At 40.1% G+C, this 24,953-nt stretch overlaps 1 protein-coding gene across 1 annotated transcript in view; it reads right to left on the reverse strand.

The window, feature by feature from the left end:
• The window catches only part of marc1 (mitochondrial amidoxime reducing component 1), a 49,287-nt gene extending 43,631 nt beyond the window's left edge, over positions 1 to 5,656 (reverse strand). Inside the window, exon 1 of the mRNA XM_061986819.2 lies at positions 5,171 to 5,656. Coding sequence (XP_061842803.1) covers positions 5,171 to 5,400 — 230 coding nt within the window. The 5' untranslated portion in view covers positions 5,401 to 5,656. The remainder of the gene's footprint in view (positions 1 to 5,170) is intronic.
• Positions 5,657 to 24,953: the final 19,297 nt, after the last annotated feature.

A 24,953-nucleotide genomic window follows, 5' to 3' on the forward strand; every position in this document is an offset into this window, starting at 1 on the left:
AAGGCGAACACACCTTCACTAAGACAGGGAGACAGCGCCGGACGACATACGCCAACATCTGCCAGTGGATCGTAAATGCCTGGGCGGATATTTCGGTCACAACTGTGGTCCGAGCTTTCCGGAAGGCAGGATTCACAGAACTGCTGGACAACAACAGCGACACTGACTCCGATGACTTCGACGAGACGGAGCCGGCCATTTTGGATCCCGTATTCGCCCAACTTTTTAATTCGGACACCGAAGGAGAAGAATTCGAGGGATTTATGAATGAAGAATAACTTCAGAAAGTGAGCGTTATGTTTATTTGGTGTGTTGTGACATTAACGTTCGAGCAACATTATGTTGCTATTGCTCTGCACTATTTTCAATTTTACTATGTTTGTGATTGCACATTTGCACATTACCGTACATTTTGGGAGTGAACAGAGTTGTTAGAACGCTGGTTTTTAATATATTATTAAAGTTTGACTGACCTATCTGACTGTTTTTTTGACATTCCTTTAGCGCAGTTAGATGCGGCTTACAACACGGGGCGGCTTATAGGTGGACAAAGTTTTGAAATATGCCGTTCATTGAAGGCGCGGCTTATAACCCAGGGCGGCTTATGGTGCCGAAAATACGGTAAGAAGAGAAATCGTCTAAAATGTAATACGTGGGAAAAACTTCTTTTTTTTTTTAACAAAAATGTGTAAAAAAATAAAATAAAATAAAATTCCCAGTCCACAATCATCCACAACACGTTCTCTTAGATTTCCATGTTATGATACATGTTCACATTATTTATTGACTGTATCTAAAAAAGATACAAATATATTTTTATTTAAATGAAGATATGAAATAATCCTAAATGAAATACAATGACTTGGTTTATATTATTGTATATACTAGGGCAGGGGTCACCAACGCGGTGCCCGCGGTCACCAGGTAGCCCGTAAGGACCAGATCAGTCGCCCGTTGGCCTGTTCTAAAAATAGCACAAAGAGCAGCGCTTACCAGTGAGCTCCCTCTATTTTTTGAATTGTATTTATTTACTAGCAAGCTGGTCTCGCTTTGCTCGACATTTTTAATTCTAAAAGAGACAAAACTCAAATAGAATTTGAAAATCCAAGAAAATATTTTAAAGACTTGGTCTTCACTTGGAATAAGCGGTAGAAAATGGATGGGTCTTCACTTGTTTAAATAAATTCATTTATTTTTTACTTTGCTTCTTATTACTTTTAGAAATACAATTTTAGAGAAAAAATACAACCTTAAAAATGATTTTAGGATTTTTAAACAAATATACCTTTTTACCTTTTAAATTTCTTCCTCTTCTTTCCTGACAATTTAAATCAATGTTCAAGTAAATGTTTTGTTTTTTATTATTGTAAAGAATAATAAATATTTTAGCTTCTGTTTTTTCGACGAAGAATATTTGTGAAATATTTCTTCAAACTTACTATGATTAAAATTCAAAAAAATTATTCTGGCAAATCTAGAAAATCTGTAGAATCAAATTTAAATCTTATTTCAAAGTATTTTGAATTTCTTTGAAAATTGTTGTTCTGGAAAATCTAGAAGAAATACTGATTTGTCTTTGTTAGAAATATAGCTTGGTCCAATTTGTTAAATATTCTAACAAAGTGCAGATTGGATTTTAACCAATTTAAAACATGTCATCAAAATTCTAAAATGTATCTTAATCAGGAAAAATGACTAATGATGTTCCATAAATTATTTTTTTAATTTTTTCAAAAAGATTCAAATAAGCTAGTTTTTCTCTTCTTTTTGTCGGTTGAATTTTGAATTTTAAAGAGTCGAAATTGAAGATAAACTATGTTTCAAAATTTTATTTTAAATTTTTTCGTGTTTTCTCCTCTTTTAAACCGTTCAATTAAGTGTTTTTTTTCCATCATTTATTCTCTACAAAAAAACTTCCGTAAAAGGAAAAAAAAATGTATGACGGAATGACAGACAGAAATACCCATTTTTTTATATATATAAATGTATTTATTTAGCTATTCTTGTTTAAATCACACTTACGTGTAACTTACAAATGACAATATATTTATTTATTTAAGTGTGTATCAAACTGGTAGCCCTTCGCATTAATCAGTACCCAAGAAGTAGTTTTTGGTTTCAAAAAGGTTGGTGACCCCTGTACTAGGTCATAAAATCAGTGTCAGTTGAGTCGGTCCATAGGTTGCCTGTAGGGATTTTTAATGTCCAGCAGATGTCAGTATTTAGTGACACAGTATCGACACAGTATCAATACAGTTTTGCAATGTGTCGAAACGCTTCATGATGCCTCATCAACCCATCACTACTCTCCAATTAAGCTGTGGAAACATCTCAAGGACGATCAGTTTCAGAGGTGGGTAGTAACGCGCTACATTTACTCCGTTACATCTACTTGAGTAACTTTTGGGATAAATTGTACTTCTAAGAGTAGTTTTAATGCAACATACTTTTACTTTTACTTGAGTATATTTATAGAGAAGAAACGCTACTTTTACTCCGCTACTTTTATCTACATTCAGCTCGCTACTCGCTACTAATTTTTATCCATCTGTTAATGCACGCTTTGTTTGTTTTGGTCTGTCAGACAGACCTTCATAGTGCCTGCGTTTCAACAAATACAGTCACTGGTGACGTTCACTCCGTTCCACCAATCAGATGCAGTCACTGGTGACGTTGGACCAATCAAACAGAGCCAGGCGGTCACATGACCTGACTTAAACAAGTTGAAAAACTTATTGGGGTGTTACCATTTAGTGGTCAATTGTACGGAATATGTACTGTACTGTGCAATCTACTAATACAAGTTCCAATCAATCAATCAAAAGTGTGAAAGAAAAAAGACAATTTTTTATTTCAACCGTACACCCCGTCAAAAGCCTAAAGACTGACTGCACAGTTCCTGTCTTCACAATAAAAGTGCCGCTCCATCGCGCCTGCGCTTTCAAAATAAGAGTCTCCGAAAGCCTGCGCAAACAAGCTAGCAAGCTACGGAGTTTGCCGCCAATGTATTTCTTGTAAAGTGTATAAAAACGAATATGGAAGCTGGACAAATAAGATGCCAAAAACCAACCACTGGTATTAGACAGAAAGGAGGAACTTTTTTTCTCCTCCATTTGAAAACGTGGACGTTTGTCATCACTACTGTCTGATTCCAATCAATGCAAGTCATCAGAATCAGGTAATACACCAACTTATATTCTTGCCTTCATGAAAGAAAGGAATCTATATGTGTTAAACATGCATGTATATTCATTAAAACACTATTAACATGTAAACAAAAACGGCAAAAAAAATAAATATAAATTATATACTGTATATATCAATGTATGTATATATATATATGTGTGTGTGTGTATATATATATATATATATATATATATATATGTATATATGTGTGTGTGTGTGTGTATATATATATATATATGTATATATGATATGTGTGTGTATGTTACTCATCAGTTACTCAGTACTTGAGTAGTTTTTTTACAACATACTTTTTACTTTTACTCAAGTAAATATTTGGGTGACTACTCCTTACTTTTACTTGAGTAATAAATCTCTAAAGTAACATTACTCTTACTTGAGTACAATTTCTGGCTACTCTACCCACCTCTGATCAGTTTAAACAGAATCTCACTTTTGAGCTTCACGGCAAAGGCTGACTTGGAGAAGGCATTCGACCGTGTCCCTCGGGAAGTCCTGTGGGGAGTGCTCAGAGAGTATGGGGTATCGGACTGTCTGATTGTGGCAGTCCGCTCCCTGTATGATCAGTGCCAGAGCTTGGTCCGCATTGCCGGCAGTAAGTCGGACACGTTTCCAGTGAGGGTTGGACTCCGCCAAGGCTGCCCTTTGTTACCGATTCTGTTCATAACTTTTATGGACATAATTTCTAGGCGCAGTCAAGGCGTTGAGGGGATCTGGTTTGGTAGCTGCAGGATTAGGTCTCTGCTTTTTGCAGATGATGTGGTCCTGATGGCTTCATCTGGCCAGGATGTTCAGCTCTCGCTGGATCGGTACGCAGCCGAGTGTGAAGCGACTGGGATGAGAATCAGCACCTCCAAGTCCGAGTCCATGGTTCTCGCCCGGAAAAGGGTGGAGTGTCATCTCCGGGTTGGGGAGGAGATCTTGCCCCAAGTGGAGGAGTTCAAGTACCTCGGAGTCTTGTTCACGAGTGAGGGAAGAGTGGATCGTGAGATCGACAGGCGGATCGGTGCGGCGTCTTCAGTAATGCGGACGCTGTATCGATCCGTTGTGGTGAAGAAGGAGCTGAGCCGGAAGGCAAAGCTCTCAATTTACCGGTCGATCTACGTTCCCATCCTCACCTATGGTCACGAGCTTTGGGTTATGACCGAAAGGACAAGACCACGGGTACAAGCGGCCGAAATGAGTTTCCTCCGCCGGGTGGCGGGGCTCTCCCTTAGAGATAGGGTGAGAAGCTCTGCCATCCGGGGGGAGCTCAAAGTAAAGCCGCTGCTCCTCCACATGGAGAGGAGCCAGATGAGGTGGTTCGGGCATCTGGTCAGGATGCCACCCGAACGCCTCCCTAGGGAGGTGTTTAGGGCACGTCCGACCGGTAGGAGGCCGCGGGGAAGACCCAGGACACGTTGGGAAGACTATGTCTCCCGGCTGGCCTGGGAACGCCTCGGGGTCCCACAGGAAGAGCTGGACGAAGTGGCTGGGGAGAGGGAAGTCTGGGCTTCCCTGCTTAGGCTGCTGCCCCCGCGACCCGACCTCGGATAAGCGGAAGAAGATGGATGGATGGATGGATGGCAAAGGCTGTGATTTATATATTTTTTTATAGTTTTAATAAATTGGCAAAAAAACGTTTTTTCGCATTATTATGGGGTATTGTGTGTATAATTTTGAGGACAAAAATGAATGTGTTCCATTTTGGAATAGGGCTGTAACATAACAAAATGTGGGGAAAAATGAAGCGCTCTGAATACTTTGTGGATGCACTGTATATGCTAAAAAATTTTTGGAAAAAAAAATATTTCATCATAGTTGTGTTACATGTGACAATGCAAATGTACTATCTAATAGTATGTGTGGAGGGCCAATTAGGAAAATGGCCCCCGGAACCGCACTTTGGACTTCCCTGACCCAAACAAGTCATTTGTTTTCCGTCAACATTTTTCAAAGTTGGAGCCTGGAGGCGACACGCACTCACCGGTCCTGCATCTGTCCGCACTTCAGGCCCATTTTCAGGCACTCGGCGAGCGGCACCGACACCGCCTTGCCGGACTTGAGCGGGTGGACGAGGAGCTGCGACACGACACCCACTCGGACGAGCTCCTCCGGCTTCCGGGAGTATTTATATCCCAGGCCCAGAGCCGCCACGGCGACGGCAGCTCCGCCGACCAGCAGGGCCACTTTGTTCACAGCCAGCCTGGGCTCCATTTTACAACTTCGGCACAATTTAGCTGGACTTTGGACTTCTTCTTGAACTTCCGTGTGTTGCGTTCAATGCCTTCCAGTGTAGCTGGATTCTCTTATAGTGGTTGGTGCTTGTGGTGCGTTCACGGCCAAAACTCCCTTTTTCACGAACATCGCCGAGGCTTGCGAGTTTTGGTTTTAGTGTTTGTCTGACATCTGGTAATCAACTTTCGGACAGACCAAGTCAAAAATGTAGGTTTAGCGGGCGCTCCCGCGACAGGAAATCAATTTTTGGCAGATATTCACATTTTGGCACAACACCGGAAGTAACCCTTTTTCCCCCTTTTTTTTTTTTTTTTTTTTGCTGCTAACTGTTCTTTTATTTACGACTCTTGGGAATAATCGTTTGCAACAGTAAACAATTAATGAATAATCCTATGAATGTAAATATTTTACTTTTTTTTAACGTAAAGAGCATACTTGCCAACCTTGAGACCTCCGATTTCGGGAGGTGGGGGGTGGAGGGGGCGGGGCGTAGTTGGGGCGGGGCTAAGAGGGGAGGAGTATATTTACAGCTAGAATTCACCAAGTCAAGTATTTCATATATATATATATATATATATATATATATATATATATATATATATATATATATATATATATATTAGAGATGCGCGGATAGGCAATTTATTTCATCCGCAACCACGTCAGAAAGTCGTCAACCATCCGCCATCCACCCGATGTAACGTTTGATCAGAACTGCACCCGCCCGCCATCCGCCCGATCTAATATAGATGATGCAAGGCATTAGTGAGCCTGCCAACTACTCCGGTTTTCCCGTAATTCGTACGGTTTTCATCAACCTATTCCGGGTTTTTCATTAATTAACCTTGTGCAGACAAGATTTTTCGATCGGACACGGAGGAATTAGCGATGTAAAAGACCACGTTGGGACAAAAAAACACAAGTCTAATGCCGTTGCTAGCGATACAAGTGGAAAACTTTCAACGTTTTTCGTCGCCCAAACAGATTCTTTGGATGTGATAAATGCCGAAGTTTTATTTACGGAGGCAATAATTGAGCATGGATTTCCAATCGCACTGGCTGATCACATGGGACAGTTAAATGTTTGTCATGCAACCTTTAAAAATCATTACGCGGTGATCGCGGTCCCAAAAATAAACTTTTCTTGCATGATAATGTCCAGAAAAATTCGCTTTATATTACTATAGAGTCCTTTTAACGAATGAGTTTGATGGTTTATCACAAACCTTAAATGAAAGAAGTCCTTTGTTCTCCTGCACCATGGCCTTGCTTCGTGTTTGGTGCGCAAGCTTTATAACCTCACTGAGGTTATAAAGCTTTTGCCTGTTAAAGAAAGGAGACTGATCCAACGCAGCACAGACTTTCACGTGCCACGCTGTCACGACCCAGACGCACACCAGTGCGCAATCATATGGGAGCCGCGCTGAGCGCACCTCCAAGCGCGTCTCGCTGCCGGCGACGGCCGGGTATATGGGCCCGACGCTCCAGCGCCATCCATTTTCAGGGCTAGTTGATTCGGCAGGTGGGTTGTTACACACTCCTTAGCGGGTTCCGACTTCCATGGCCACCGTCCTGCTCTCTATATCAACCAGGGTGAGCCCCACCCCTTTCGTGAGCGCACTGCGCGCGGAGTGACCCCTGTTACGCGCCCCCGGCAACAGGGGTGGCGGGCAGGTAAGCTGCGCGGGCGGAGTGCGCGGAGTGACCCCTGTTACGAGCTCCCGGCCACGGGGGTGGCGGGCAGGTAAGCTGCTTACCTGCTGCGCGTGACGCCGGCCGCGGCGAAGGCGGACGAGGCGGGGTGTCGGTGCGGTGGGCGCGGTGGTGACCCTGGACGTGCGTCGGGCCCTTCTCGCGGATCGCCTCAGCTACGGCTCCCGGTGGGGCCCTCTCGGGGGAAGGGGCCTCGGTCCCGGACCCCGGCGAGGCGTCCCTTCTCCGCTCCGTAAAAGTGTCCATCTCTTTTCTTTTTTTTTCTTCTGTTGTGGCATATGCAGCAGGTGCCTGCTCGTTTTTCGTATGTGGGTAACAACATTTAACTATGTATATATATTTCCCAATTGGTTTAACTGCCACCCGCAAAAAAAAAAAAAAAAAAAATATATCTAATTAATCCACCCGACCCGACCCGCGAGCGGATAAAATCTTTTTTTTTTTAATTTCATCCGCCCGATCCGCGGATAATCCGTGGACTCCGCGGTTGTGTCCGCAAACCGCGCATCTCTAATATATATATATATATATATATATATATATATATAAGAAATACTTGACTTTCAGTGAATTCTAGCTATATATGTATTTATTTTATTTTATTATATATATATATATATATATATATATATATATATATATATATATATATATATATATATATATATATATATATATATATATATATATATATATATATAATAAAAGAAATACTTGAATTTCAGTGTTCATTTATTTACACATATACACACACATAACACTCATCTACTCATTGTTGAGTTAAGGGTTGAATTGTCCATCCTTGTTCTATTCTCTGTCACTATTTTTCTAACCATGCTGAACACCCTTTCGCAGGTACCCAGAAAGGTTTCGAGTACCACCAAAAAAACTGAATGTCTGAAGACAGTATAAAAATCTGTGTTAAAGGTGTACAAATACTGTTTGTATAATAAGCATGTTATTTTTTACAAATGAGGGTTAAGAGTTCAGTACTAAAAAAAAAAGAAAAGAATGTGGCTTAAGTATAGTTTTTTAATTGAGTTGCTGCATTTTTTGGTTGGGTTGTTTATTTATTTTGAGTAACTTCTATACATTTCTAAAAGGGGAGGAATGTAATAGTGATCTGTGTTTGTCTGTTGCCATCTCCTGGTGAATGTTGGCTATAGCGTACTGGGATTACTTTTTGGTTGGCCAACGATTTACGTGGTGTTGCGCACCTGACGTCACTCAGGTCCGCATGGAGCTGGAGGGGGCGTGGCTTCCAGCTCCGCCTGAATTTCGGGAGATTTTCGGGAGAAAATTTGTCCCGGGAGGTTTTCGGGAGAGGCGCTGAATTTCGGGAGTCTCCCGGAAAATCCGGGAGGGTTGGCAAGTATGGTAAAGAGTAAAAAAAAATCTGGGGATTTTACCAGTTTTTTTACAGAAAAAAACTGGCAGTTTAGTTGCCAGACTTTTACTGTAAAATATTTGTATTTATTTATTATTATTATTTTTATTACTGTGAATAGAAATACAGTACCGCTTTTTAATTTTATTTAGGCAACTCAGCTGCCAGTTTTTCACCATAATAAAATGTGGTAACTTAAAATCATCAACCGTGGATTTTACAGTAAAAAACAAACAAAAAACCTAACAGCTCAGTCGACTTAATTTTACTGTAAAAAAAACAAATATTGGTCCTTTTTTTCCCCAAACTTACAATAAAATGCTGTAAAAAAAAATGTTACAGTAAAATCTATTGGTCATTTTTATAGTGTACAATTTGATGGATAACTTGCTTCGGAATCATCAGTTAAGCAGATATTTTAGTATTTATTTGGATTTTGACCATAAAATAAATAATTTGGATCATTCTGACTGAAAACAAACAAAATTGGTAATGATTTAACAAAACTAGTTAATTTAGGATAATATAAATAATTTTAAAAATACTGACTGGAAACAGACAAAATTAGTTATGATTTAATCAAATTAGTTAATTTAAGATACAATAATTATTTGATTATCCTGACTGAAAACAGACAAAATAAACATTAACATTATGATTTAACAGAATTAGTTAAATTTAAGATAAAATAAATAATTGCGATAATTCTGACTGTAAACAGACCAAATTAGTAATAATTTAACAAAATTAGTTAATTTAACTTTTTTCTTAAGCAGATATTTTAGTATTTTTTTGGATTTTGACCATAAAATAAATAATTTGGATCATTCTGACTGAAAACAAACAAAATTGGTAAATATTTAACAAAATTAGTTAATATAGGATAAAAATAAATAATTTTGATAATACTGACTGAAAACAGACAAAATTAGTTATGATTTAATAAAATTAGTTAATTTAAGATACAATAATTATTTGATTATCCTGACTGAAAACAGACGAAATAAACATTAACATGGTGATTTAACAGAATTAGTTAAATTTAAGATAAAATAAATAATTGCGATAATTCTGACTGTAAACAGACCAAATTAGTAATAATTTAACAAAATTACTTAATTTAACTTTTTTCTTAAGCAGATATTTTAGTACTTATTTGGATTTTGACCATAAAAGTTAAATAATATAATATTTGTTGCTATATTGGACACAATTTTTTTCCCCTGTCAAACTAGAAAATAGAACCTAATACTTTTAGAAAGAAAATAAGAAAGTAAAGAAAGAAAATATAAGGTATTTTATAGACACATATTATTATGTGTATATATATATATATATATATATATATATATATATATATAGCCCACAGGTGTCAATCTGGCCCTCCACGTCATTTTATATGGCCCGCAATATATATATATATATATATATATATATATATATATATATATATATATATATATATATATATATATATATATATATATATATATATATATATATATATATATATCTTCTCTTTAATCATTGTCATATATATATATATATATATATATATATATATATATATATATATAAATGTATAGGACTGTTTAGGGCTGTTAACACATGATTATTTAGATTTTTTTTATGTATGATGTATATATAGATGTATGTATATTATATTGTATATTATGCATACTAGAAAAAAAACAAAAGCGACACTTGTTTTTGCTCCCATTTTTCATGAGTGGAACTCATATATCTAAAACTTTTTCAATACACACAAAAGACCTATTCCTCTCAACTATTATTCACAAATTTGTCAAAATCTGTGTTAGTGAGCATTTCTTCTTTGCCAAGATCAAATCAAATCAAATCAACTTTATTTATAAAGATAATCCATCCCACCTCACAGGATGCTGATTAAACAGCATGATTATTGCACAGGTGCGCCTTAGGCTTCCCACAATAAAAAAGGCCACCCTGAAATGTGCAGTTTTGCTTTATTGGGGGTCTGGGAGGGGTCAGAAAAGCAGTCAGTGTCAGAATAATTGTATCTAAGTTATCACAAAACTTTGTGTTACATTGAGTTCAGCTCGCCCCGCTACAGGACAAAAGCTGTCTTTGATCCTACCAAGCTAAAGGCTTGTAAAACTCCACTGTGTAGGATGGGGAGCAACATGAGGGTGTCAGTTTCTTTGCTGTATTGTAATCCACAGGAAGATTTTGTCTTTACCCGAGATCTACAAAGCGGAGAGGAGGCAGGGCCTGACCTCCCTCCAGGCACCTTTTCTTTTAACTATTTTACGAGCTTTTCTTTGAACTGTTTGTAACCAAAGGCGATGTCTGTTTATGACCCCCGTCCCTTTAGAAACAGGGAAATCGGGAAAGTCCAAATAAAAGAGGAGGCGTGCAATCTTTCGCCGGAGCGTGGTGAGACACTGCACAAGGGTACAGGTGTACGCGCTCTCCTCATTGAGCCAAATTTAATTCTGTCTCTGTTTGATTCCTTGCTTCTTGTCTTGTTTAATAGATGTCATCAGTGTTTGAACCTGATAGTCAGTGTCTGGTGTGACCACCATTTTCCTCACACAATGCAACACATCTCCATCGGGTTGTGCCAAGTTGCTGGATATTGGCGGGAAGTGGAACACGCCGCTGTATACGCCCGTCCATAGCGACCCAAACATGCTCAATGGGTGTCATGTCCGCCGAGTGCGCTGGCCATGCAAGAACACGTCAAACAATAAGAGTTGTAGAAATGATTGGAAACTCAAGACAGCCATGACATTATGTTCTTTACAAGTGTATGTACACTTTTGACCACGACTGTATCAAATATTAGGTCCTAAGTGTCATGTCTGTGTAATCATGTTTTGTTTTAGTCATGTTTTGTTTAGTTTAGTTATTGGACTCTTTAGTTTCTGGCTTTTCACTCCCTTGTCTTGTTTCCATGATTACCCATTAGTTTCACCTGTTCCACGTTTGGACTCATTGTGCACTCTTGTTTGTCACCATAGCAACCCATTAGTTTTCACCTGTCACGTCACGCACCGGTTTCACGTTTTGAGTCACGCACCTGTTTTTGTTAATCATGTCTGTAGTATTTAAGTTCATTGTTTTCAGTTTGTCTTTCTGGTGACATCTCGCATTCATACCCCTGTCACACTCTGTCTACCTCTGCGCACTTCATGCCATGTCCAAGTAAGTTTTGTCTATTAATGCCACAGTTAGTGTTTTTGTTTAATTGTTCACAGTTTTTTGCCCACGTGCAAGTCTTTTTGTTTTCGTTAGTCAAGTTTGTACTTCCGCCTTGAGCGCGCTTTTTGTTCCTTTGAGTGTTATAAATAAATATGTATTTACCTTCACGCCATGACCAGTCCAGCTTTAATTGCATCTCGGGAAAACAAACACGCCATAGTCCACGTCCTGACGCTAAGTCTTTGAGGATGGATATCCCTCAGGTCTGGTAGCCTGGCTAACTCCTTGTTAGCCGATCAGCTGACGTTTTGTTCCGTGATCCTGCAGCATTTAACCCTTGCATGTGTTTTTTTAAGGTTTGTGTGTTTTCTGTCTTTGAATGATGGGTAAAGGAGCTATTATTAAAAGACAAAGCAGATTGGTAGATTTATTCATCAATTTAAGTCCTCATAGACCCCGTCAATAAATTGCTACAAAAACATGCCTTTTGGTGCAGTTCTAATAATGACATTTTCATGTATAACTGTCAGCTTCAAACACTGATGACATCTATTGAACAGAAGGAAGCAAGGAATTAAACAGAGACATAATTCAATTTAGCTCATTGAGGAGAACCGTCTGGGCTGTACTCTTGCACAGTCTGCCACCACGCTCCGACGAAAGATTGTACGCATCCTCTTTTATTTGGACTTTCCTTGATTACATGGCAACAGCTGTTTTTAAAGGGACGGGGGTTGTAAACAGCCGCCGCCTTTGGTTACAAAACAGTTCAAAGAAAAGGTGCCTGGAGAGAGTCAGGTCCTGCTTCCTCTCCGCTTTGTAGATCTCGGGTGAAGACAAAATCTTCCTGTGGATTACAATAGATCAAAGAAACCGAACCCTTCATGTCGCTTCCCATCCTACACAGTGGAGTTTTACAAGCCTTTTGATTGGTAAGATCAAAGAGAGCTTTTGTCTGCTCGCCGGGAACTCATTGAAACACAAAGTTTTGTGATAACTTCGATACATTTGTTCTGACAATAAGGAGGAGTACATAAAGTGCATTTTTCATAGTTCCTTTGTTGTGTTTACTGAGGGGAGGTGACGGCAAACAGACACCAGGGGGCAGTATATACAATTATTTATTATATATATATATATATATATATAATAATAAACAATACTACTGAACTAAGGAAATGAAGTGTGAACTAGAATACAAGAGTGTGTGGTGTAAGACTATGTGTGTAGTTAGCTGAAGTGTGTTACCAAGTGTTGAATGATATACGCGGAAGTCCAGGGGGGCAGGCAGATGATCCGGGGCGAGAGCGAGGCGTCAGAATCCAGGGCCGAGCAAGAGGTCGAGGAACGAAGGAAGCAGTCAGAGTCCAGAGGGAGATCCAGGGGAAAATGAGACGCACAGCTCACTTTCCAGGCGACGGAGGGTACTGCGGGGACACGGGAGAAGACAAGGGACAAATCAAGGCACGGAGAGGAAAACACGAATATAGCATAAAGCTTGTTGCTTACGGTACACCATGAGAAAGCTAAGTTCCCGCGCCGATCCTAGGGTCCACTGGTCTTTTAACCAGCTCGCCCTCATCAGTTCCAGGTGTGATGATTGCCAGCGAGTGATTGCAGCTGGTGGCTGCAGCAGGGCGGAGACGCGCGCGGCGCGTTCCTGGATGTGCGCACCCGTGGGCGTGTCCCGAGGTGCGCACAGACGGAGCCTCCAAGTGTTCCCGCAGAGGAGGGAGAATCAGACTGCGCGTGCGCCGTAACATCCTTTGCTGTAAACTATGACTGAACACAAGGTGGACGAGTGAAGGTATCCTGAGAGTACGTGTTGCCAGGTTTGTCTAAATTCAAACATTTTGTCCCCATCAATGAAAAAAAAACCAAACAATTGTTGACGTAAGGCGGAGGCCGAACTTCTCAGGGGGACTATTTTGGTCTTTGACACAGATCCTCAGGTCCGTGGCCAAAGTATAAACAGCAGATGCTCGGGCCCACGGGGGGTCAAAACAGGGATTCGGCCAACGGGTCCTCCTTCTGTCTTCATGGCTGAAGGCTGGGATGGATGTGGCAGTGGCGACAGGACCCGCGCTGTTGTTTGTCACCTGCTTCTACACTTCCTGTTGACGACATGAGCAACAAGGCGACTCTCAAGTCTTTGCTCATTTGCCAATTTACCACACGGGAGTCGTGACAGAAAATCCGGCAGTAAGCTGACGCTGCTTTTTACAGAGTTTATCGAGATATATATATATGAGTGTGTGTGTGTGTGTGTATATATACAGTATACCTGTATATATGTGTGTATATATAAATGTATGTATATGTGTATGTATGTATGCGTGTGTGTATATATATGTATGTATAGGTGTATATATGCATATGTATATATATGTGTGTGTATATGCTGTATATTTATCTATATACATGTGTGTGTGTGTGTATATATGTGTATATATATATATATATATATATATATATATATATATATATATATATATATATATATATATATATATATATATATATGTATTTGTTTGTATATATGTATATATATGTGTGTGTGTGTATATATATATTCATATGTATGTGTGTATATATGTGTGTGTATATGTTGTATATATATATGTGTGTATATATGTATGTATATGTGTGTGTATATGCTGTATATATATATGTGTATGTATGTATGCGTGTGTGTATATATATGTATGTATATGTGTATATATGCATATGTATATATATATATGTGTGTGTATATGCTGTATATATATCTATATATATATGTGTGTGTGTGTATGTATATATATATATATATATATATATATGTATTTGTTTGTATATATGTATATATATGTGTGTGTGTATATATATATTCATATATATGTATGTGTGTATATGTTGTGTATATATATATATATATATATATATCTGTGTGTATATATATATGTATATCTGTGTGTGTATGCTGTATATATATCTATATATATGTGTGTGTGTGTATGTATGTATGTATATATATATATAGATATATATTTATATATTTGTTTGTATATATGTATATATGTGTGTGTGTATATATATATATTTATATATATGTGTGTATATATGTGTGTGTATATGTTGTATATATATATATATATATATATATATATATATGTGTATGTATATGTGTATATATATGTCTGTATATGCTGTATATATTTGTGTGTATATATGTGTATATATATGTATTTGTGTGTATGTATATGTATATATAAAAATGTGTGTATATGTGTATATATATGTATTTGTGTGTGTATATATATATTTATATACAGTATATATATATATATATGTATTTGTGTGTGTGTGTATATATGTATATATATATATATATATATATATATATATATATATATATATATATATATATATATATATATATATATATATAATGTCTTAATAAGGTTATCCAAAAAATAGTGCTCGATACCGTAGTAGAGCGCAATATATGTATGTGTGGGAAAAAAAATCACAAGACTATTTCATCTCTACAGGCCTGTTTCATGAGGGGGGTTCCCTCAATCATCAGGAGATATTTTTTTTTTCTCTCCTGATGATTGAGGGAACCCCCCTCATGAAACAGGCCTGTAGAGATGAAATAGTCTTGTGATTTTTTCCCCCACACATACATATATATATATATATATAGTAGAGGTTTCTGTGGTTTATCCGTTATAAAGTGCTCAATACCTGGGTAGAGCGGTGTACGTTAGGTCAGGAAAAAATACGGAGGCTATTTCATCCCTACAAGCCTGTTTCGCAGGTTTCCCTGCACTTTGGGGAATTGTATTAATATTAATATAATATCAATATTATGTTATTATTGATCAATATTAATATAACATCATAAAATTGTATAATGTTATATTAATATTGATTAAATATAATATATTAATACAATTCCCCGAAGGGCAGGGAAACCTGCGGAACAGGCTTGTATAATATTAATATAACATCATAAAATTTTATATTATATTAATATTAAATTAATATTAATTAAATTCCCCGAAGAGCAGGGAAACCTGCGAAACAGTCTTGTAGGGATGAAATAGCCTCTGTACTTGTATATATATATATATGTAGATGTATATATTTGTATATGTATATCAAATGTGGTTACCTTGCATGAAGTCGGCTTTTGGCCCCCAGCCAAGTTATTTTAGCCCAAAGCGGCTCCCCAGTCAAAAAGTTAGGACATCGCTGTTCTAACCACTAATTAATAGTCATGTACTTAGTCACTTATAATACAAAGTTGACACAATATCTGTTGTTAGTATTTTTTTAAATGGACTTTTCAGTATGCGGCCCTTGGTGGAAAAAGTTTGGACACCCCTGAAAAAAAAAAAGGATCTATTTCGATCGGAGGATGAATGATCTGCTATGGGTATTTCGGTATGGACTGGCACATCACTGGTCTTTAGTCTGAAGGTGGTCTATCAACATGTGGTCTCCACGGCAACAAGCCGAGACTGCGTTCTCTCCATGCTCGTGCTCTGCGGGAGCTTTTCTAAACGTGGCCCGTCCCACACGGAGCGCCATACTTTTAGCCGGTGACTAACCGGCTGTAGGTTTTTTTTTTTTCCCCGGACCTGGACCTCAGTCAGGCGTCCAGTGGGGCAACCATCTGGGCCCAAGAGTGGGTTCCATACATTCATGGTCACAGACTAACACTAGATCAGACTAATCCCTGGAAATAATCATCCCATTCATATGTTTGGTGTTAAATCTCAGAACAAAACAGGATGAAGTGTCTTTTCCAGGGTTTTGTGGACTTTCCTAATCACGCCTAAGTCCATTAAAGGCCTGTGACTGACAGCTTGATTATTATCCATTGTGCTCACATACTAAAGACCCTCCCATCTGTCGCCACTAAAAATAGTCCTGTCAGCGTCGACTCCCTGCATGCTTCCTTTCCAGGTGTGGCGGCAACATGTCACCAGAGACCGTACGTATACAGCCGTGGTCAAAAGTTTACATACACTTGTAAAGAACATAATAATAATAATAATGATAGATTTTATTTGTAAAAAAGCACGTTGCATTGAGTAAACAACCTCAAAGTGCTACAGTGTATTAAATAAAAATAAAAACTAGAACAGCCTAATAGCTAAAACTAGTATGCATATACAGGTAAAACGCCAGTAAATTAGAATATTTTGAAAAACTTGATTTATTTCAGTAATTGCATTCAAAAGGTGTAACTTGTACATTATATTTATTCATTGCACACAGACTGATGCATTCAAATGTTTATTTCATTTAATTCTGATGATTTGAAGTGGCAACAAATGAAAATCCAAAATTCCGTGTGTCACAAAATTAGAATATTACTTAAGGCTAATACAAAAAAGGGATTTTTAGAAATGTTGGCCAACTGAAAAGTATGAAAATGAAAAATATGAGCATGTACAATACTCAATACTTGGTTGGAGCTCCTTTTGCCTCAATTACTGCGTTAATGCGGCGTGGCATGGAGTCGATGAGTTTCTGGCACTGCTCAGGTGTTATGAGAGCCCAGGTTGCTCTGATAGTGGCCTTCAACTCTTCTGCGTTTTTGGGTCTGGCATTCTGCATCTTCCTTTTCACAATACCCCACAGATTTTCTATGGGGCTAAGGTCAGGGGAGTTGGCGGGCCAATTTAGAACAGAAATACCATGGTCCGTAAACCAGGCACGGGTAGATTTTGCGCTGTGTGCAGGCGCCAAGTCCTGTTGGAACTTGAAATCTCCATCTCCATAGAGCAGGTCAGCAGCAGGAAGCATGAAGTGCTCTAAAACTTGCTGGTAGACGGCTGCGTTGACCCTGGATCTCAGGAAACAGAGTGGACCGACACCAGCAGATGACATGGCACCCCAAACCATCACTGATGGTGGAAACTTTACACTAGACTTCAGGCAACGTGGATCCTGTGCCTCTCCTGTCTTCCTCCAGACTCTGGGACCTCGATTTCCAAAGGAAATGCAACATTTGCATGGTTGGGTGATGGTTTGGGGTGCCATGTCATCTGCTGGTGTCGGTCCACTCTGTTTCCTGAGATCCAGGGTCAACGCAGCCGTCTACCAGCAAGTTTTAGAGCACTTCATGCTTCCTGCTGCTGACCTGCTCTATGGAGATGGAGATTTCAAGTTCCAACAGGACTTGGCGCCTGCACACAGCGCAAAATCTACCCGTGCCTGGTTTACGGACCATGGTATTTCTGTTCTAAATTGGCCCGCCAACTCCCCTGACCTTAGCCCCATAGAAAATCTGTGGGGTATTGTGAAAAGGAAGATGCAGAATGCCAGACCCAAAAACGCAGAAGAGTTGAAGGCCACTATCAGAGCAACCTGGGCTCTCATAACACCTGAGCAGTGCCAGAAACTCATCGACTCCATGCCACGCCGCATTAACGCAGTAATTGAGGCAAAAGGAGCTCCAACCAAGTATTGAGTATTGTACATGCTCATATTTTTCATTTTCATACTTTTCAGTTGGCCAACATTTCTAAAAATCCCTTTTTTGTATTAGCCTTAAGTAATATTCTAATTTTGTGACACACGGAATTTTGGATTTTCATTTGTTGCCACTTCAAATCATCAAAATTAAATGAAATAAACATTTGAATGCATCAGTCTGTGTGCAATGAATAAATATAATGTACAAGTTACACCTTTTGAATGCAATTACTGAAATAAATCAAGTTTTTCCAAAATATTCTAATTTACTGGCTTTTACCTGTATCTAAAAAGCATCCACAGTCTGTGGTGCCTTCAGGTGGTCAGGGAGAGCGTTCCCCAGACTGGGAGCGGCGGAGCAGAAAGCCCGGTCTCATAAAGTCATGGCTGTCTTGAGTTTCCAATCATTTCTACAACTCTTATTTTTATGCGATAAACTTACTTGTTTGTCACGAAAAAACATTCATGAAGTTTGGTTCTTTTATGAATTTATTATGGGTCTACTGAAAATGTGAGGATCAAAAGTATACATACAGCAATGTTAATATTTGCTTACATGTCCCTTGGCAAGTTTCACTTGGCAGCCATCCACAAGCTTCTTGTCAGAATAATTGTATGTAAGTAATCACAAAATGTTTCTGTTCCCGGCGCGAGCAGACAAAAGCTGTCTTTGATCTTACCAAGCAGAAGGCTTGTAAAACTCCACTGTGTAGGATGGGAAGCGACATGAAGGTGTCGGTTTCTGTCAGGTGCAAACACTGATGACATCTATTAAACAAGACAAGAAGCAAGGAATTGAACAGAGACATAACCCAATTTGGCTCAATTGAGGAGAGTCGCCTGTACACTGTACCCTTGTACAGTATCTCAGCACGCTCCGGCCAAAGATTGTACAACTCCTCCTTTATTTGACTTTCCCCATACTTGCCAACCTTGAGACCTCCGATTTCGGGAGGTGGGGGCGTGGTCGGGGGTGGGGCGGGGCGTGGTTGGGGGCGTGGTTAAGAGGGGAGGAGTATATTGACAGCTAGTCACCAAGTCAAGTATTTCATACATATTATATATATATATATATATATATATATATATATATATATATATGTATATATATCTACATCCTGAAAATATGCAAACAAAAATGTGTTTAGATAATTGATACTTCAAACTTGCATAAATAAATATTAAGGAATATAACATAACTTGGCTTCTGAGAGTTTCAAAATGTAACGAATAAAATGCTAAAGTTGTTGATAAACAAGCAATTATTTTAATGATTAAATATGGTCATTTTAAATGAATTATTATGATAATTTAAAATCAATGATTTGAAATATGTTTATTTTAATGTAAAATTCTATGGCTGGATGTAATAAGGAGTCACGAAAAAATACAAATAAAAATACAATTAATGTTGATGTTTTTAGCAAAATATAGTAAAAATGTATTTAGTTTATTTTTATTTTTTTATTAATAAATATATTTATTTTTAGGTAAAATAAACATAATAATACAATTTATCTCTAGTCTGTAGGATTTAGTTCTTGTCACCCTGTTGTCCTCCCGTCGTGAAAAAAGGCTGTCCTCACTCAGGTCCGCATGGAGCTGGAGGGGGCGTGGCTTCCAGCTCCGGCTGAAAATCGGGAGATTTTCGGGAGAATATTTGTCCCGGGAGTTTTTTGGGAGAGGCGCTGAATTTCGGGAGTCTCCCGGAAAATTCGGGAGGGTTGGCAAGTATGACTTTCCCCGAGCACATGACCACAGCTGCTTCCAAAAGGGAAGTGGGTCGTAAACAGCCTTGCCTTTGGTTACAGAACAGTTAAAAAAAAAAAGGTCGTAAACAGCTCAAAGAGAGGTTCGTAAAACAGTTCAAAAAGGTCGTTCGTAAAACAGTTCAAAAAGGAGGTTCAAAAAGAGGTCGCCTGGGAGGGGAGTCTGGTCCTGCTTCCTCTTCGCTTTTGTCGTTCTTGGGTCAGACAGTATCTTTCTGTTTTATAACAATACTTGAAAGAAACAGGAACACCTTCATGCTGCTTCCCCCCTACACAGTGGAGTTTTATGAGCCTTGCTCTTGGTAGGTTTCAAAGACAAAGTTTTTGTGATAACTTAGAAACAATTATTCGAACAGTTTCTTTGATCTATTATAATCCACGGGAAGATTTTTGTCTTGACCCGAGATCTATAAAGCGGCGAGGAAGTGGGACCTGACCCCCCCCCCCTCCGGGCACCTTTTCTTTGAACTGTTTTGTAACCAAAGGCGGCGGCTGTTTACGACCCCCCTTCCTTTAAAAACGGTTGTTGCCATGTAATCAGGGAAAGTCCAAATAAAAGAGGAGGCGTGCAACCATTTTGCCAGAGCGTGGTGGAAGACTGTACAAAGAGTACAGCCCAGGCGTTTCTCCTCGACGAGCTACATTGAATTCTGTCTCTGTTTAATTCCTTGCTTCTTGTCTGTTTAATAAATGTGTTTGAACCTGACACTTCTGCTTGAATTTTTGACCACCCCTCATGACAAAATTGGTGCGGTTCAGCTAAATGTGTTGGTTTTCTTCAGCATTGTCTACAGGACTTTGGGAAGGCCATTCTAAAACCTTCATTCTAGCCTGATTTAGCCATTCCTTTACCACTTTTGACGTCATTGTCCTGTTGGAACACCCAACTGAGCCCAAGACCCAACCTCCGGGCTGATGATTTTAGCTGGTCCTGAAGAATTTGGAGCTAATCCTCCTTTTTCATCGTCCCATTTACTCTATGTAAAGCACCAGTTCCATTGGCAGCAAAACAGGCCCAGAGCATAATACGACCACCACCATGCTTGACGGTAGGCATAGTGTTCCTGGGATTAAAGGCCTCACCTTTTCTCTTCCAAACATATTGCTGGGTATTGTGGCCAAACAGCTCCATTTTTGTTTCATTTGACATCACATGGACACAGATAAGACCTTCTGGAGGAAAGTTCTGTGGTTCTGTGGAATAAGTTTGGACTTTCCCTGAGTACATGGCAACAGCAGTTTCCTACTCAGTGGCCTAGTGGTTAGAGTGTCCGCCCTGAGATCGGTAGGTTGTGAGTTCAAACCCCGGCCGAGTCATACCAAAGACTATAAAAATGGGACCCATTACCTCCCTGCTTGGCACTCAGCATCAAGGGTTGGAATTGGGGGTTAAATCACCAAAATGATTCCCGGGCGCGGCCACCGCTGCTGCCCACTGCTCCCCTCACCTCCCAGGGGGTGATCAAGGGTGATGGGTCAAATGCAGAGAATAATCTCGCCACACCTAGTGTGTGTGTGACAATCATTGGTACTTTAACTTTAACTTTAACTTTAAAGGAAGGGGGGTCGTAAACAGCCGCTGCCTTTGGTCACAAAACAGTTCAAAGAAAAGGTGCCTGGAGGGGGTCAGGGACATGTAAGCAAATATTAACATTGCTGTATGTATACTTTTGACCCTCACATTTTCAGTAGACCCATAATAAATTCATAAAAGAAGCAAACTTCATGAATGTTTTTAGTGACCAACAAGTACCGTATTTTCCGCACCATAAGGCGCCCTGGGTTATAAGCCGCGCCTTCAATGAACGGCATATTTCAAAACTTTGTCCACCTATAAGCCGCCCCGTGTTATAAGCCGCATCTAACTGCGCTAAAGGAATGTCAAAAAAACAGTCAGATAGGTCAGTCAAACTTTAATAATATATTAAAAACCAGCGTGATGTGGGCGCGCATGGAGTCGTATATCAACATGGACGGAGCTGCGTGAAAAAAGCCACCCGGCCTCTTCGCGTAAACTTACCTTAACCACTCGCTCATCTTTTCTTCATCCATCCATCCTTTCGAGTTAGCTTTTATGATGACGCCGGCTGGAAAGGTCTCTTTTGGCAAGGTCTTCCTTTTGAATATCACCATGGGTGGAAGTTTCTGGCCATTAGCATGGCAAGCTAGAACCACAGTGAAGGATGACTTCTCATTCCCTGTGGTGCGAATATTCACCGTACGTGCTCCCGTTGTATCCACAGTGCGGTTCACAGGAATATCAAAAGTCAGTGGAACCTCGTCCATGTTGATAATGTTCTCTGGCCGGATCTTTTTTTCAGCTATCTTGTTTTTACAATATGCACGGAAAGTAGCCAGCTTTTTCTTGAAAGTCTTTAGGCAGTTGCTGTGAAATAGTAGTCCGTGTGCGGATGGAGAGATTGCGTCTTTTCATGAACCGGATCCCTGTCGCTTAGTAGGAGCCATTTTGTGGTCTTTACAGATGTAAACACACAAAGGAAATGAAACGTAATATCCGCGCGCTTCTTCTTCTTCTACGCGGGTGGGTGGTTGCTTACAGTAGAAGAAGAAGCGCTTCCTGTTCTATGGGGGCGGGTGCTTACCTTGGCGGTTGCTTGCGTAGAAGAAGAAGCACTTCCTCTTCTACGGGGAAAAAAGATGGCGGCTGTTTACCGTAGTTGCGAGACCGAAACTTTATGAAAATGAATCTTAATATTAATCCATATATAAAGCGCACCGGGTTATAAGCCGCACTGTCAGCTTTTGAGTAAATTTGTGGTTTTTAGGTGCGGCTAATAGTGCGGAAAATACGGTATGTGCTCCAATAACTCTATCACAAATAAATAAGAGTTGTAGAAATGATTGGAAACTCAAGACAGCCATGATATCATGTTCTTTACCTGACTTACCTATCAAGGAGGAAATTAGCAAGTTCAAAATCTTCTCCGCCTTCAATTGTCTCCATCTTTCAGAGGCATCCCCGATACAAAGCCTGGTTTTGTTCCTGGCTTTGTCATGAATAAGTTGAGGATGGTAACTTTTTAGATGGACTAAAGTCTGACATGTTTAGTAACTATACCAGGGGCAGGTGTGTAACTGGCAACCAAGATGTGACACACTCACTGACTTTCTAATTGGTCCAACGGTGGAGGGCCGGGCATCGAAATGAAAACAGTTTCAACAGCAGTTGCAGTTCCGAGGCGTTAGATGGCAGTAGTGTTTAGACTACGGTGTGTTGCTTTAGGAAGAAAGTAGTCTTTGCCATTAGGTTGAATGTACCATTCTTTTATTTTGTTGAGCCTACAAAGTGGTTAAAATCTAAGTATCGTACTTCTTACACACCGGCTGTTTGATTGTAACGTGCAGTGAAATCTCCGCGTCAAATTGCTCAGCAGGTCTATGGCAATTCCAATGTGAATTAGCACCGAGCTAGCGCATTTTGAAAAAGGAGAGCCTTCTTCTTGCTATGTCAGCACGGAAAGTTGTAACTTTACCTACGGGCAGTCCGGCTCGAGCCGGTGCCCAGGTCGCAACCGGACGTGATGTCACGCTCAGTAAAAGGTATCCAAACATGGTACTGTTTGATTTTGCGTGAATCGGTAGCGGGTATTACCAACAGACTTTGAGCGGTGCCTTTAAACGTACCGAATTCGGTATCCATCCATAATATGTCCAGTTGAGATGTTGCCGGGACAAGGACAAGATCACGGGTAAAAGCGACCGAAATGAGTTTCCTCCGCCGGGTGGCAGGCCTCTCCCTTAGAGATAGGGTGAGAAACTCTGTCATCCGTCTTCAGTAATGCAGGCGCTGTATCGATCCATTGTGGTGAAGAAGGAGCTCAGCCGGAAGGCAAAGCTCTCAATTTACCGGTCGATCTACGTTCCCATCCTCACCTATGGTCATGAGCTTTGGGTTATGACCGAAAGGACAAGATCACGGGTACAAGCGACCGGAATTAGTTTCCTCCGCCGGCTGGCGGGCCTCTCCCTTAGAGATAGGGTGAGAAACTCTGTCATCCGTCTTCAGTAATGCAGGCGCTGTATCGATCCATTGTGGTGAAGAAGGAGCTGAGCCGGAAGGCAAAGCTCTCAATTTACCGGTCGATCTACGTTCCCATCCTCACCTATGGTCATGAGCTTTGGGTTATGACCGAAAGGACAAGATCACGGGTACAAGCGGCCGAAATGAGTTTCCTCCGCCGGGTGGCGGGGCTCTCCCTTAGAGATAGGGTGAGAAACTCTGTCATCCGGGAGGAGCTCAAAGTAAAGCCGCTGCTCCTCCACATGGAGAGGAGCCAGATGAGGTGGTTCGGGCATCTGGTCATGATGCCACCAGAACGCCTCCCTAGGGAGGTGTTTCGGGTATGTCTGACTGGTATGAGGCCACGGGGAAGACCCAGGACACGTTGGGAAGACTATGTCTCCTGGCTGGCCTGGGAACGCCTCGGGATCCTCCAGGAGGAGCTGGACAAAGGGAAGTCTGGGCTTCCCTGCTTAGACTGCTGCCCCTGCGACCCGACCCTGCATGGATGGATAGACATTGCTGGGGAAAAAAGGTATGTTGTGTGGTTGCAAATCACCGTTAGAAAGGAGCGAAGGAGAAGCGGGTAAATATTACGATTGAAGTATTGCGTCTTTTCCGGTAAGGGCACACCATCCGTAATCGATTTGGAACAGCGCTGTCAATATTTGTGTACAATTTGCATGCACGACATACTTATCAAAGTGTACTGGGAAGTATTCCATTTAGGACTTAGTATGTTAATTTAGCTAAAAACTAAATCTTACTGCTTCGAACATGAGTCCCGTAAATACTTTTGTGAAAACCAGCATCCTCTGTTGAACATAATGGGGAGGAAAGTCAGCACTTCCAAGTCCGAGCCCATGGTTCTCGCCCGGGAAAGGATAGCGTGTTATCTTCGGGTTGGGGACAAGATCCTGCCCCAGGTGGAAGAATTCAAGTACCTCAGGATCTTCTATTGGAAGAGTGGATCGTGAGATCGACC

Source organism: Nerophis lumbriciformis, linkage group LG26 (genome assembly GCF_033978685.3).
Source record: "Nerophis lumbriciformis linkage group LG26, RoL_Nlum_v2.1, whole genome shotgun sequence".
In the NCBI taxonomy this organism is placed as follows: domain Eukaryota; kingdom Metazoa; phylum Chordata; class Actinopteri; order Syngnathiformes; family Syngnathidae; genus Nerophis; species Nerophis lumbriciformis.